At 47.0% G+C, this 15,452-nt stretch overlaps 1 protein-coding gene across 1 annotated transcript in view; it reads left to right on the forward strand.

Annotated features, from left to right (window-relative positions):
* Positions 1-15,452, forward strand: part of LOC147125252 (short transient receptor potential channel 5-like) — a 131,638-nt gene that overhangs the window by 59,044 nt on the left and 57,142 nt on the right. The window contains exon 3 of the mRNA XM_085999926.1: positions 3,666-4,187. Within this exon, the coding sequence (XP_085856052.1) occupies positions 3,666-4,187 (522 nt within the window). The remainder of the gene's footprint in view (positions 1-3,665; positions 4,188-15,452) is intronic.

Below are 15,452 nucleotides of genomic sequence, written 5' to 3' on the forward strand. Positions count from 1 at the left end.
TCATCCTGTTGTGCCACTCATCACATCCCCATCACTCTGCCTTCCCTACCCTAATCCTGCACATCCTTACTCACACCAACTTACCTTGCACCTCCGCCCATCCCTCTCTCTCTCTCTACATTATCACTTCTCTATCTCACTAGCCACCCATCACACTCACCCTCATCCTAGTGCAATCATACCAAGTAACAACACACAAGGGTAGGCACTTGGATGTTTAACAAATGTTCATGTTAAGTTTCTGTTAATGTGCTGTCAAACATTGAAATCTTTATTTTCAACACTTCGCATTCTTGGACAGATTTGTGTGCACCTTTTAGAAGTGGTTTAGTGAGTTGCAGTGAATGGTGAGACATAAGGGTACTCCCCCGCCCCCCCTGCAATGGTGATGCTCGGGCATTGTAGGGATGCTTTATGGTGTTGGTGTGGGGTAGTGCCAATCTGGTGCATCATGTGGCAGCCATATGGGTGTGCAGCGTCAAGTGAAGTAAATCTGGCCATGATGAGGCCATCCCTTGCCTCCCAGGCAGCAATGTGCTTGGGTGTTGATGCCCTGTGTCCTGAGCAGCACCAGCTGATTGCGGAGAAGGTTAGTGTTGTTGTTCGTGCTGCTGGTGTGCCCGGTGATGCTGGTGTTGGGGCTGATCGTGGTGGGATTCTGAGGACCAAGGTGAGATTTTTTCAAGGGCACCAATGCTGATGGAATAGATGGCAGGTGAGGTTGAGATGACAGAAGCAATCTGTCAATGGTGAGAGAGGTTGTTCCAATGAGGTGACACTGGATACAGAGTTTGCTCCAAACACTTGCAACCTGCATAAAGCTCAATCTGTCTCCCAAATGCAGTAAGCAAGTTTCTGACCTTGGAAAGTGAACGGCTATGAAATGGCAGCTTTTATAGAACATTTGCAGCTGTCAATTTAAGAAATGATCCCATGCTGACACAACTCCCCACCTGCTCACCTGAAGTGATCTCCGAGCAGCGGGGAAGCCATGGGCAAACTCTTAAAATCTAAAGGTAAGCTTAAAATAGTTTTTAAGTGCCCATTAACAAGCTCTTAATCATCTAAATTGCCTTCCCCGCCGCTTGGTGTCCTCAATTTAAATAAAGGAAACTACGATGGTCTGAGGAGCGAGTTGGGTAGGATTGATTGGGGAATGGCACTCAAAGGGTTGACAGTGGATAGGCAATGGCAAACATTCAAAGACCGAATGGATGAGCTACAGAATTTGTTCATCCCAGTTTGGCATAAAAATAAAACAAAAAAGGTGACTCAACCGTGGCTAACAAGGGAAATTAGGGATAGCATAAGATCCAAGGAGAGGACATATAAATTGGCTAGAAAAAGCAATAATCCTGAGGATTGGGAGCAGTTTAGGAGTCAACAAAGGAGGACAAAGGGATTAATTAAGAAAGGGAAAATAGAATATGAGAGTAAGCTAGCAGGGAACATAAAAACTGACTGTAAAAGCTTTTATAGATATGTGAAGAGAAAAAGATTGGTAAAGTCAAGCATAGGTCCCTTACAGTCAGAATCAGGGGAATTTATAATGGGAAACAAGGAAATGGCAGTCCAACTAAATACATACTTTGGTTCTGTCTTCACAAAGGAGGACACAAATAACCTCCCAGAGATGTCGGGGAACATAGGGTCTGATGAAAGGGAGGAACTGAAAGAAATCAGTATTTGTAGGGAAATGGTGTTAGGAAAATTGATGGGACTGAAGGCCGATAAATCCCCAGGGCCTGATGGTCTACATCCCAGGGTACTTAAGGAAGTGGCCCTAGAGATAGTAGATGCATTGCTGGTCATCTTCCAGAACTCGATAGACTCTGGAACGGTACCCATGGATTGGAGGGTAGCTAATGTTACCCCACTATTCAAAAAAGGTGATAGAGAAAAAGTGGGGAATTATAGACCGGTAAGCCTGACATCGGTAGTGGGGAAAATGTTGGAGTCTATTATAAAAGATGTAATAGCAGAGCACTTGGAAAGCAGTGACAGGTACGGACAAAGTCAACATGGATTTACAAAAGGTAAATCATGCTTGACTAATCTACTGGAATTTTTTGAGGATGTAACTGGTAAAATAGATAAGGGAGAACCAGTGGATGTGGTGTATTTGGACTTTCAGAAGGCTTTCGATAAGGTCCCACATAAGAGATTAGCGTGCAAAATTAAGGCACATGGGATTGGGGGCAAGGTATTGACTTGGATAGAGAACTGGTTGGCGGACAGAAAGCAAAGAGTTGGAATAAACGGGTCGATTTCCGAGTGGCAGGCAGTGACTAGTGGGGTACCGCAAGGATCGGTCCTAGGACCCCAGCTGTTCACAATATATATTAATGATCTGGACGAGGGAATTGGATGTAATATCTCCAAATTTGCAGACGACACAAAGCTGGGTGGGAGGGTAAGCTGTGAGGAGGATGTCGTGAAACTCCAGTACGATTTGGACAGGTTGGGTGATTGGGCAGAAACATGGCAAATGCACTATAATGTGGATAAATGTGAGGTTATCCACTTTGGTGGCAAAAACAGGAAGGCAGATTATTATTTGAATGGTAATAGATTGGGAGAAGGGGAAGTGCAAAGAGACCTGGGTGTTATTGTGCACCAGTCGCTGAAAGTAAGCATGCAGGTGCAGCAGGCGGTTAAGAAGGCAAATGGTATGTTGGCCTTCGTAGCGAGAGGGTTCGAGTACAGGAACAAGGATGTCTTGCTACAGTTGTACAGGGCCTTGGTGAGACCGCACCTTGAGTATTGTGTGCAGTTTTGGTCACCTTACCTGAGGAAGGATGTTCTTGCCATGGAGGGAGTGCAGCGAAGATTCACCAGGCTGATACCTGGGATGGCAGGAATGACATATGAGGAGAGATTGTGTCGATTGGGCTTATACTCACTGGAGTTTAGAAGATTGAGAGGGGATCTCATCGAAACCTATAAAATTCTGTCAGGTCTGGACAGACTAGATGCAGGAAGGATGTTTATGATGGCCGGGGAGTCCAGAACCAGGGGTCATAGTCTAAGGATAAGGGGTAAGCCATTTAGGACTGAAATGAGGAGGAACTTCTTCACCCAGAGAGTGGTGAACCTGTAGAATTCTCTGCCACAGAGGGTGGTGGAGGCCAGTTCATTAAATATATTCAAGAAAGAGTTGGATATGTTTCTTGAGGCTAAAGGGATCAAGGGATATGGGGAGAAGGCAGGGACAGGGTACTGAATTTGGATGATCAGTCATGATCTCATTGAATGGCGGAGCAGGCTCGAAGGGCCAAATGGCCTACTCCTGCTCCTATCTTCTATGTTTCTATGTCTGTTCTTACCTGATTGCTATTTTAGGTAGGAACTGGGCAATGGAAGGGAAGAGGCCCTCTAAAGGTAAGTGTTGAATTATTTTTGTGGGTCCTGGAGGAGCAGGAATTCTCCTCCCGGGCCCACAAGAAAAATCTGGGCCACTGCGGCCCTGGGACCCCCACCCTCTACATCACAGTGACCACTTCACCGCCGGAACCAGCGTAATCCACCGGTCGACCACCCAAAAGCCCAAATCGATCCTATTCTGTCTGCTGACTACAACACTTCATGTTGGGTAATCTACTGTTTGCTTTGCTTTGAAATTTTGAGAAGATAATTACTGATTAATATATTTTTCTGCTTGGCAGGTCCCCCCTTTACTGATGGATGCTCAGTTTTCAGAATTCACTCCAGATATTACGCCCATAATGCTTGCTGCACACACCAATAATTATGAAATTATAAAGCTGCTGGTGCACGGAGGAGTCTCCATTCCTCGACCCCACCAAGTGAGGTGCAACTGCGTGGAGTGCGTTTCCAGTTCTGAAGTCGACAGCCTCCGTCACTCGAGGTCGCGGCTGAATATATACCGTGCACTCGCCAGCCCTTCATTGATAGCCTTGTCAAGCGAAGACCCAATCCTCACAGCCTTTCAACTGGGGTGGGAGCTGAAGTTACTCAGCAAAGTAGAGAATGAGTTCAAAGCTGAGTATGAAGAGCTGTCGCAGCAGTGCAAGCACTTTGCCAAGGACCTGCTGGACCAGGCTCGAAGTTCCAGGGAGCTGGAGATTATATTGAACCACAGAGATGACCAAAGTGATGTGTTAGATCCACAGAAATGCCATGATCTAGCCAAACTAAAGGTAGCCATCAAGTACCATCAGAAAGAGGTAGGACTAAGACATGGTCATGTCTACTTGTATGCAAATTCTAAGTAAGCCAACTCCTGTCAGAAGCAAAATTTTAAGTAATCATATAATTGGCTTCTTCTTTAAGCCTTTATTCATCAACGCCTATTTATTGGAAATAATTCCTAATCTGACAGGATGTAAGGGGGCACAGGCTTTCTAAGCTTGGTGTGAGGTGGTGCAGAGAGCTCAATGTCATACCTAGCCTGTTATATGTAAATTTTAAATATATACTAATTGATCGCTGATAGTGTTGCACAATGTAAGTTAAGACCAAGCGTAGTCCTTAGGTGAAGTGGGGTTAGAAGGTGGATGATAATTGAACCAGTGCATGTAGACATAATTTAGACTCCATTTTAAAGCCAAGGGGGCAATATTTAGCTGCCTGTTTCTTGCCTGAGTGTTGAGTGGCCTAACCAGCAGCTGGGACTGCTGGAGGTCACTTAGAAAACTGCCCAGCAAATCTTTCTTTTTTTTTTGTGTGGGGCAGGTGTGCTTCTCCTGGACCCCCCAAAAAAACCCTGGCCTGCTGCTGGACATGCGAGGCCCTCCCCTGGGATCGCCCCAGGATCTCCGATTTCCCAGCCTCCCCAGCCGGGGAGCTGCAGCGAAACGCCTGTTTGGCCACTTGCTCGCTGGCAGCATTTAAATGAAGTCCAATGCCAGCCTTGGGCGGGCAGTTCGGCCACTCTGCTGATTTCGCACCCATTTCGGGCAATTATAACCTCCCGCCAGTGGTAGTGCTGCAGTGTCTCCATTGGCAAGTGAGTGAAGTTACAGTGTGACAAGTTTACACAGCAATCTCCATTACAAATGTGAACATAGGACATTATAATGGATAATTTCGACAGGAAGTGCGCACGGATGTAAGTTTTAAATATATTAGATATTTTGATGGGAGGCCTAACTGTAGGACACCACCAAAGTTTAAAGAGGGTAGGAAGGAAAGCTAGATAAACCAAGTGAAACGGTTAGGTGCCACCAAGGTTGTCATTTAAAAGCTTGTAGATTATAGAAAGAACAAAGACCAAAGGGAAGTGAGAAGTTCAACAGCATCGAGATTTTGGGAAAGAGTGAGACAGAATGATGTAGTGTAGGGGATATCGAGGGTGCAGAGAGGAAGAAAGCCAATCATATAAAGAAGGCTGTAGTCATTTGTTCATATAAAATGTCATCCTTAAAAAAAAAAGTCATCACAAGCCTGGATATGAGGGATGATCACCTGGTGCTGGGAAGTTGATCTGAGATTTCTTGCTTTGCAAATTGTCTTCATGTAGTAATGATGTTCTTTATGAATGTGAAGTGTTAAATGGAGAGGAGGAGTGTGAAGCTGTGCGGAGTTGTGTAAAACATTAGAGAATATGCTCAGGTTTACCAGCGAATATGATTTCTTATTTTATTTTAGATTTACAGCCATTGTTTTCAGAAGTTATGATGTATCGCGATTGCTGGATGGCTTCAGGACAGAAAGCAGAGAGTAGGAGTAAAGGGTAGCTATTCACAGTGGCAGAAGGTGGGTAGTGGTGTTCCACAAGGATCAGTGCTGGGACCACTGTTGTTCACAATTTACATTAACGATTTAGACTTTGGAATCAAAAACACAATTTCTAAATTTGCCGATGACACCAAATTGGGGGGGGGGATGGTCAATACTGAGGAGGACTACAACAAGTTACAGGACATTAATAAACTTGCAGAATGGGCATATAATTGGCAAATGAAATTCAACACAGATAAATGTGAGGTATTACATTTTGGTTGGTAGAATAGGGAGGTCACTTATTACTTGGAGGGTGCGAGTCTAGGTGAGCTGGAGGGACAAAGGGGTACAGATACACAAACCACTAAAAGTTGCGACACAGGTTAGCAAAGCCATAAAAAAAAGCAAACCAAGCACTAGGGTTTATTTCTAGAGGGATAGAATTGAAAAATAAGGAAGTTATGCTAAACCTGTATCGAACCTTGGTTAGACCACACTTGGAGTACTGCGTGCAGTTCTGGTCGCCATATTATAAAAAGGATATAGAGGCACTGGAGAGGGTGCAGAGAAGATTTACAAGCATGATACCAGAAATGCGAGAGTATACATATCAGGAAAGGATGAACAGGCTGGGTCCCTTCTCTTGAAAAATGAAGGCTGAGGGGTGATCTAATAGAGGTCTTTAAAATCATGAAAGGTTTTGATAGAGTAGATACAGAGAGAATGTTTCCACTTGTGGGGAAGAGCATAACTAGAGGCCATCAATATAAGATAGTCACCAAGAAATCCAATAGGGAATTCAGAAGAAACTTCTTTACCCAAAGAGTGGTGAGAATGTGGAACTTGCTACAACAGGGAGTGGTTGAAGCGAATAGTATAGATGCATTTAAAGGGGAGGCTAGACAAGCATATGAGGGAAACGACAATAGAGGGTTATGCTGATAGATTTAGATGAGGAAAGACAGGAGGAGGCTTGTGTGGAGCATAAAACGTCGGTATGAACTGGTTGGGCCGAATGGCCTGTTTCTGTGCCGTATATCCTATGTAATCCTATGTAATGTTTGCCACCAACCTGAAGCTATTCGTTTGCGATTCAGTCACTTGCTGTTAGCAGAGCAGCACACAGCGTGCGTCTAGTTCAAAAGGAAAATGAATATCTCATTTTGCGTTGTGATTTAAACTAAACCACAGAGGGTCGGGTCCCCAGATCAGAATTATCTGTTATCAAATTTCCTCAGTGTTTATTTACTTACTAGCTCATTACCTGGGTTGCTGCGTACATACTAATAAGATATGCTTTCTGCAAAGACAGACCGGTTTTGCTTTGGGTGGCTGACAGTCTTTCAGAACTTCAGATAGGGGGTCCCTGGGAGTGTCGTCAATATTTGCAGGAATTAGAAAATAGTTTCATGTGATATAATGGACTGAATTTTAATGTGGAAGAGTGGGTGGGTTTGGGTGCGGGTTGGGGGTCATGAGCCAAGTTTGCAGTGGGTATCCCTTGTCGCCTAGCAGGTACGGGTGGGGGGTTAAAACCAGCAAAATTGACCGCGTTGGGAAGCCGGCTCCAACCTGCTGACTTCCACATTTGACTCCAGAATGTTAGGCTTCTGCGCGCAACCCCCTCGGGAGAGGCGGGTTGTCAATTTCCATATGCTAATTGCTCAATTAGAGCGATATTTACACACTGTTTTCACTTTAACGTTGGGTCCACGGGTTTTCCGGGCCTCCTGAAACTCGCCAGTGAAACCAAGGCGAGTACACAGCGGCAATTGAGGGGGCTGAAGCAAACTCGGGCAAAGATACCAATAAATACTCAGTACTCAGCTGCTTTCTTACCATTAATGGGTAAGAAAGCAGCTGAATACTGAATATTTATTGGTATCTTTGCCTGAGTTTGCTCACAGTACTTTTGCTGAGAGTTTATTTTGTACAATTTAGAGTTTCCTTTTTACACTTTGGAGGTTTGCTCTATTACATCAGGGTGGGTGCAGCTTATGCTGCCTTAGATTGGACCTCAGATGAGAACCAAAATGACCAGCAACAGCACCCGAAGCAGCCTACTGCTCACAGACCTGTAGATGCACAGCAGAGAGGGGACCAGCAGAGAGGGGACCAGCAGAGAGGGGACCAGCAGTGAGGTGCAGCTCACAGGAGGCATTACGCACGAAACAAGGTCTACAGGCAGAGGATCAGCTTCCTTGACATGGCTGAACACCAGTGTCTCAGGAGGCTCAGGATGTCACGTCAGGTGGTGTCAGACATCTGCAGCCTCCTAGAAGAAGATCTGCTGCCTGCTGGACCTGGTAGCCACGCGTTACCAGTGGCTGTCAAAGTCACCACCGCCCTCAACTTTTTTGCCTCCGGGTCGTTCCAGGACTCTGCCACAGACATATTCAGGATCTCCCAGTTGGCGGCCTACAAATGTATAAGACAGGTGAATGGTGGGTTGTTTGCCAGGGCCGGCAATTATGTCAACTTTGCCACTGATGATGCCATTCAGAATGAGTAGGCTCGGCTTTGCGGCTCTGGCTGGATTCCCACAGGTGCAGGGCGCCATCGGCTGCACACACGTGGCAATCTAGGCACCCCCCGCACCCCCCCAGAACAACCAGGGGTATTCATCAACTGCAAAGGCTTCTACTCCATCAAGTGCATCTGGTGGGCAACCACAAAAAGATCTTTATGCAGGTGTGCGTAAGATTCCTGGGCAGCTGCCATGATACTGTCGTCCTGCAGCAGCCCGAGCTCCCTGATCTCTCCGTACCTGGAAGCAGACTTAATGAATGCCATATCACCACCAGATGTCTGATTGAACAGGCCATTGGCATACTGAAGATGCGCTTCAGGTGCCTGGACAGATCTGGAGGAGCCCTTCAGTACCCACCAGCCAGAGTCTCCAGAATGGTTTGCTGTGCACTGCACAACATTGCGCAGCAGCGAGGCTTGGACCTGCAGGAGGAACAAAGCAAAGAGCTCAAATCCTCCTCAGACAATTCAGTGGAGGAGCAAGAAGAAGAGGAGGAGGGTGATGAGAGCTTTGCATCCCATGCAGCTGACATTGCTGCCAGGGATGCCCTTATTAATGCAAGGTTCACTTGGGTTGCACCAGTGCATCCATGCTAGCAGAAAATGCAATGGTCACTCTTTCCCCCCCTCTCCCCCCCTCACTGACACAAAGCAGTCCTGCAACCAACCAACCACTCCTTCAACATCCCCCTTTGGTCCCCATGAATTCATGTGCTCACATTCATCATCAAACAAGTTAGAAGGCCACCTACCACCAAGCACCCAAGAAAGGACAAGATGGTAAAGTGATGAAAAAGAATAACATTTATGTGATCTGAATAAATAACAAAAAATTAGCAACACAACATTTTATCACCCATGTGCATACCCTTGTGTAACTACAAAGCCTTACTCTTCCTTTTTCTGATACTTCCACGTGGTGCAACCTGTGTGGCTTCAGCAGAGGTAGAGGCAGGCTGTTCAGATCCCTGCTCTGACTGCTGAGATGCTCTTGACCGATGTCCTCCGGGTTTTGGAGCCCATAAGGGCCCTGCCAAAGACTTCTCCAGCTGCACCTGTGCAAGGGCAGACTCGGCCATCAGGAGACGAGGCAGCATGTTGCCTACTGACTAAGAAGTGGGCTGTGGGTGAGAAGTCAAAGTGCTTTGAGTGGAGTCCCCGCTTCCAAGACCACTTTCACCATCATCGCCCTCATGGCCCAGCTGCACTGCCCTGCTACCACTGTCCTGGAGAACAATCTTGTGCAGATCAGTGCGGCCCTGTAAGGCTATGGTATAAGAACACAAGAACATAAGAAATAAGAGCAGGAGTAGGCCATACGGCCACTCGAGCCTGCTCCACCATTCAATAAGATCATGGCTGATCATCGACCTCAACTCCACTTTCCCGCCCGATCTCCATATCCCTTGATTCCCGTAGAGTCCAAAAATCTATCTATTTCATCCTTGAATATACTCAAAGACTCAGCATTCACAGCCCTCTGGGGCAGAGAATTCCAAAGATTCACAACCCTCTGAGTGAAGAAATTCCTCCTCATCTCGGTCTTAAATGGCCTACCCCTTATCCTGAGACTAGGCCCCCTAGTTCTAGACACTCTAGCCAAGGGAGACAACCTCTCAGCATATACCCTGTCAATCCCCTTCAGAATCTTGTATGTTTCAATGATATTGTTACGTCCGTGTATAATAAGACACAGACTGCGGAGAACAGTACAACAGGTGTTTACTCAATGTGGCTCACACTGCAACTGATCTGTACAGATTACTACTCAGTGCTATATACAGGTGTGGTCACTGCCGGTACTGCAGTATACATGAGCTGTAAAACATAGTTCCCCCCTTAAAGGTATATACATTACAATTCCTCCCCTTTTAGATTAACAGTACCATAACACTCATTTAACAATTAAATATCAAACTAATTACAATTAACACTTTTAACATGCAACATTAGCTGAAAATAGTCTATTTATATATTCAGTCTTTGGGGAGGCTTCCTGATTCTTTCTGGATAGCGCCTTTCCCGAGTGTCTTGCTCTTGGTGCGGAGGCGATTCTGGCCCCCTGTCGTCCGTTGGTTCATCAGCTTCCGATGCTACTGTTTCTGGGGTAGATGCGACCTGTACGTCAGGTTCATCACCAGGTACGTATGGGCGAGGCATGGGGTTGACTTGTTCCTGTGACTCTAGGATCTGGTCAGCATGGCGTCTCACGATGCTCTCCCCAACGTCCACTGTGTACATTAGTGGGTCCTGCCGTGTGCATATCGTTCCTGGCTGCCATTTTTCTGTTCGGTAGTCACGGGCCAAGACTGGTTGCCCTACATTGAAGCTCCTTGTTGGCTTCTCATGGATGTGCTGGAATTGCTTACTCTCAACATCTCTTCGTACTTTGGTCTGAGCAAATCCAGGCGAGATCTTAACCTTCGGTTGAAGAACATCATGGCTGGGGCCTGGTTGGTGACTGCATGTGTCGCATTCCAGTAGGCGAACAGGAAATTGTCCACCTTGTGCTGCAGCAGAATGTTGTCATTGTACATAGCCTTTATTGCCTTCTTAAAGGTTTGTACGAACCTCTCAGCCAATCCATTTGTGGCTGGATGATACGGGGCGGATGTGTAATGCCTTACCCCATTCTTTTTCAAGAACCTCCGGAACTCTTCGGACACAAACTGTGGTCCGTTGTCGGAGCAAATCTGTTCTGGCAAGCCATTCCTGGCAAAAATGGTCCGTAGGACTGCAATAGTTTTCTCCATGGTGGTGGAGGACATTTTGATGACCTCAGGCCATTTCGAGTGTGCATCCACGGCTATTAAAAACATTGAGTCCATGAATGGACCAGCAAAATCAATATGCACCCGTTGCCATGGAGATGAGGGCCACTCCCATAGGTGTAGAGGGGCCTGTGGTGGTGCATTTTGGACTTTCTGGCATCCTGAGCAGCTCTTGGTCATGTCCTCGATTTGTTTATCGATTCCCGGCCACCACACATAAGCCCTGACTAGGCTTTTCATTTTTACCCCTCCCAGATGATGCTCATGAAGCTCATTGAGCACTCTATCCCTTAACTTGGGTGGAATTACCACTCGGGATCCACACATCAAGGTCCCCCGGCACACTGACAGCTGTTCTCTCCTTGTCGAGAATGCTGGCAACAGTGAGTCGCCATGTGCTGGCCATCCCTTCACCGTCAAATCATATACCCGAGACAGTGTCGGGTCATTTCGGGTTTCCTTTTCGATACAAGCGTTAGTTACCGGTAGGTATTCAACTATAGTCGAATGGAATATTTCGACAGGATCCACTGCTGGTGCTTCCTCTGCAGTAGGCAGTGGCAGGCGTGATAGCCCATCAGCATTTCCATGCTGTTTCGTGCCCTTATATTCAATCTCATAGTGGTGCGCCCCTAGAAAAAGTGACCATCTTTGTAGTCGTTGCGCAGTCATCACCGGAACGCCCTTCCTCGGATTAAAAATGGAGACAAGAGGCTGGTGATCAGTCAGCAAGGTGAATTTCTGCCCTTGCAGATAGTGATTGAACTTTTTCACTCCCCACACTAGGCTGAGGGCCTCCCTGTCAATCTGGGCATAGTTACGCTCGGCTGAGGTTAGTGATCATGACACAAAGGCTATTGGCCTCTCTGAGCCGTCCGAGAATTTGTGCGACAGCACCGCTCCAATGCCGTAGGGTGACGCATCGCATGCCAACCGAATTGGTAATGCCAGGTTGTAATGGGCCAATACCTCTTTCGATGTGATTAGTGTTTTGCTCTTCTGGAAAGCTCGTCTACATTCGTCACTCCACGTCCATGGCACCCCAGTTTGCAGTAGGGTGTTCAGTGGGTGTAGTATTGTAGACAAATTTGGCAAGAACTTATGGTAGTAGTTTACCAGCCCGAGGAACGACCTCAGTTGTGACACATTTTCCGGTGCTGGAGCCTTGACTACTGCCTCAATCTTCTCTGGGGACTTATGTAACCCCTCTTTATCGATAACGTGGCCACAATACGAGATCTGTTTTCTAAAAAACTCGCATTTGGGGCGGTTAGCTCGGAGCCCATATTCCTGCAATCTAGTGAGCACCTGCTCCAGGTTGGCAAGGTAATCACTGTCATTTTCGCCCGTGACCAGGATGTCGTCCAAATAACACTGGGTCCCTGGGATCCCTTGCAGGACTTGTTCCATTGCCCTCTGCCAAATAGCCGGAGCTGATGCTACCCCGAATACCAGCCGGTTGTATTGGTAGAGACCTTTATGGGCGTTGATTGTGAGGTATTTTTTTGATGCTTCTTCTGCCACCATTTGCAGATACGCCTGGGCCAGATCAATCTTAGTGAAGCGTTTCCCTCCAGATAGCGAGGCAAAAATATCTTCAATCCGCTGAAGTGGATATTGTACGGTGTGAAGGACCGGGTTCACTGTTACCTTAAAGTCCCCACAGATGCGAACCTTCCTTGGTTCCCCAGGCGTGCTGCTCAACGACTTTCTCATCACAGGGACGATGGGTGTAGCCCACTCGCTCCAGTCTACCTTGGACAGTACACCTGAACGTTCCAGACTCTCCAGCTCTGCTTCGACGGCTGGGCGGATCGCATAAGTTACCGGTCTGGCCTGAAAAAATTTTGGGCTTGCGTTTTCTTCAATTTTAATCGTCGCTGTCATGCCTTTTAGTGTTCCGAGTCCTTGCTGGAACACTTCATTCGCGTCAGTTAGGATCTTTGACAGTCGCCCAGGTGTGACGTCGTCCTCCTTTTTGTCAGCCACAGTCAGTGCCTGTATGGAATGCCAATCCAGTTGTATTATCGGATCCATTCACGTCCCAGTAATGGTGGTCCTCCATCTTGCAATACATACAGGTCTAGTTTTGGTGTTTCCTTACCGTTATATATAACGGTCACCCTTATTTTTCCTTTGGGGTAGACTTTTTGCCCCGTGTACGTCTTCAAAATAATTTTTGTGTCTCTCAAGGGTATGTGTGAGAATAGCCGCTCGTAGTCCCATCGGTTTATGACTGTTAGGGCTGATCCTGTGTCCAATTCCATCTTTACCTGGACTCCTGCTATCTTGAGAGTGACCCAAATGGTTCGATGATCTTCCGTTGTGATCACATTATGTAGTTTCAGACAACTCAGTTCCCTGCTTTCGGAGTTGTTATCACTCTTTTGTTCGTTTGAACTATTCTCCGTCATCTTATGTACCTTCTTGTACTTTTCTTTGATAGGTTTCTTATTGCTGGTTTTCTTTCCCGACCTGCAGACTCGTGCTATGTGTCCTACTTTTCCACACTGCCTGCACACTTTGTCTTTGAACCAGCAATCATTCTGGTCGTGTGTTGTTCTGCCGCAGCGATAGCACTTCTCTGTTCCATATGACATTTCGTTTGTGCCATATTCTTGCGGTCTCTGTTGTATCTCTGCAGCGCCCCGTGCTGCTGCTTCATATGATACTGCAATGCTGAAAGCCTTTTCCAGCGTAAGGTTCTTTTCAGATAAAAGCCGTTTCTGGGTTCCTTCACTTTGAAGCCCACACACAAACTTGTCCCTTAAGGAATCTGCCAGTCCCGCTCCAAACTGGCAGTGTTTCGATAGTTTGCACAGTTCGGTTAAATAATCAGCATTGCTTTCATCCTTATGCTGGTTCTGTTTGTGAAACTTGAATCTTTCTGCTATCAGCAGCAGTGTGGGGTTTAAATGTTCCTTTAGTATCGTTACTATGTCTTCAAAACTCTTCCATTGGCTTCGTTGGGGTTACTAGATTTCGTAGTAAGCCATACGTCTTTGCACCCATTAAATTTAACAATACCAACGCTTTCTTGTCATCTGACACCTCATTTGCCTTGCAGTACACCTCTATTCGTTCGACATATGTAGTCCAATCTTCGACTTCATTGTCAAATGCGGTGATACTGCCACTCTTCGGCATTTTGGGTGTGGTTTAAAATGGCGTCTCCCAATGACTTAAAATGGTGTCTCCCGCGCTTTCCTTCCTCCCCCTCTGCTGCCAACGCCTCTCCCGGCAGTTCTCGTGGCAATGGCGGCGCCCTGTAGGTTTCGCGCGCTTCTCCTGCGCTGCTGCCAACGCCGCTCTCGGCGGTCCTCGTGGTAATGGCGGCACCTTGCGGGTTTCTGCGCGTCTCTCTCTCCCTCTCTCCGACGCTGCTCGGCCCCTGAACACCGGCTGCGTCCTGTGCGTTCTGCTCTCTCTCTCCCCCGTCAACACTGCTCGGCCCTTTGCTGTGCCGCTCGGTCGGGCTCTAGCCCGCCGCTGTCCGGGAAGGGTCTGCGCACTACCTGTTGCCAGCCCGTTTCGCTGGACCACCTCGACTGGAAAGCGAAGCCTGGCTCTCGACAGCCTCCCCCGCAATTCTCGAGTCTCTGCTGGATGACTGGGCGGTTGCCTGTGGTCGACGCCCGAGTCTCTGGCCTTGACCTCCAATCCACTGATCTCCAGGAACGAATCCCCGGGAGGTGATGCAGAGTTGCAGGTAGGTTCGAACCTACATCGTCGCCAATGCTACGTCCGTGTATAATAAGACACAGACTGCGGAGAACGGTACAACAGGTGTTTACTCAACGTGGCTCACACTGCAACTGATCTGTACAGATTACTACTCAGTGCTATATACAGGTGTGGTCACTGCAGGTACTGCAGTATACATGAGTTGTAAAACATAGTTCCCCCCTTAAAGGTATATACATTACAGATATCACCTCTTACTCTTCTAAACTCCAGAGAGTATAAGCCCATTCTACACAATCTCTCATCATAGGACAGCCCTCTCATCCCAAGAATCAATCTAGTGAACCTTCGTTGCACCGCCTCCAAGGCAAGTATATCCTTCCTTAGATAAGGAGTCCAAAACTGTGCACAGTACTCCAGGTGTGGTCTCACCAAGGCCCTGTACAATTGTAGCAAGACTTCCTTACTCTTATACTCCAATCCCCTTGCAATAAAGGCCAACATGCCATTTGCCTTCCTTATTGCTTGCTGTGTCTGCATGCTAGCTTTCTGTGTTTCTTGCACGAGGACACCCAAATCTCTCTCAACACCAATGTTTGAAAGTTTCTCACCATTTAAAAAATATTCTGTTTTTCTATTCTTCCTACCAAAGTGAATAACCTCACATTTCCCTACATTATACTCCATCTGCCACCTTACTGCCCACTCACTTAGTCTATCTATATCCCTTTGCAGACTCTCTGTGTTCTCCTCACAGCTTACTGTCCCACTTAGCTCTGTATC

Source organism: Somniosus microcephalus, chromosome 1, assembly GCF_052327205.1.
Source record: "Somniosus microcephalus isolate GS21.2 chromosome 1, FLI_Smic_1.0, whole genome shotgun sequence".
Taxonomy (NCBI): Eukaryota; Metazoa; Chordata; class Chondrichthyes; order Squaliformes; family Somniosidae; genus Somniosus; species Somniosus microcephalus.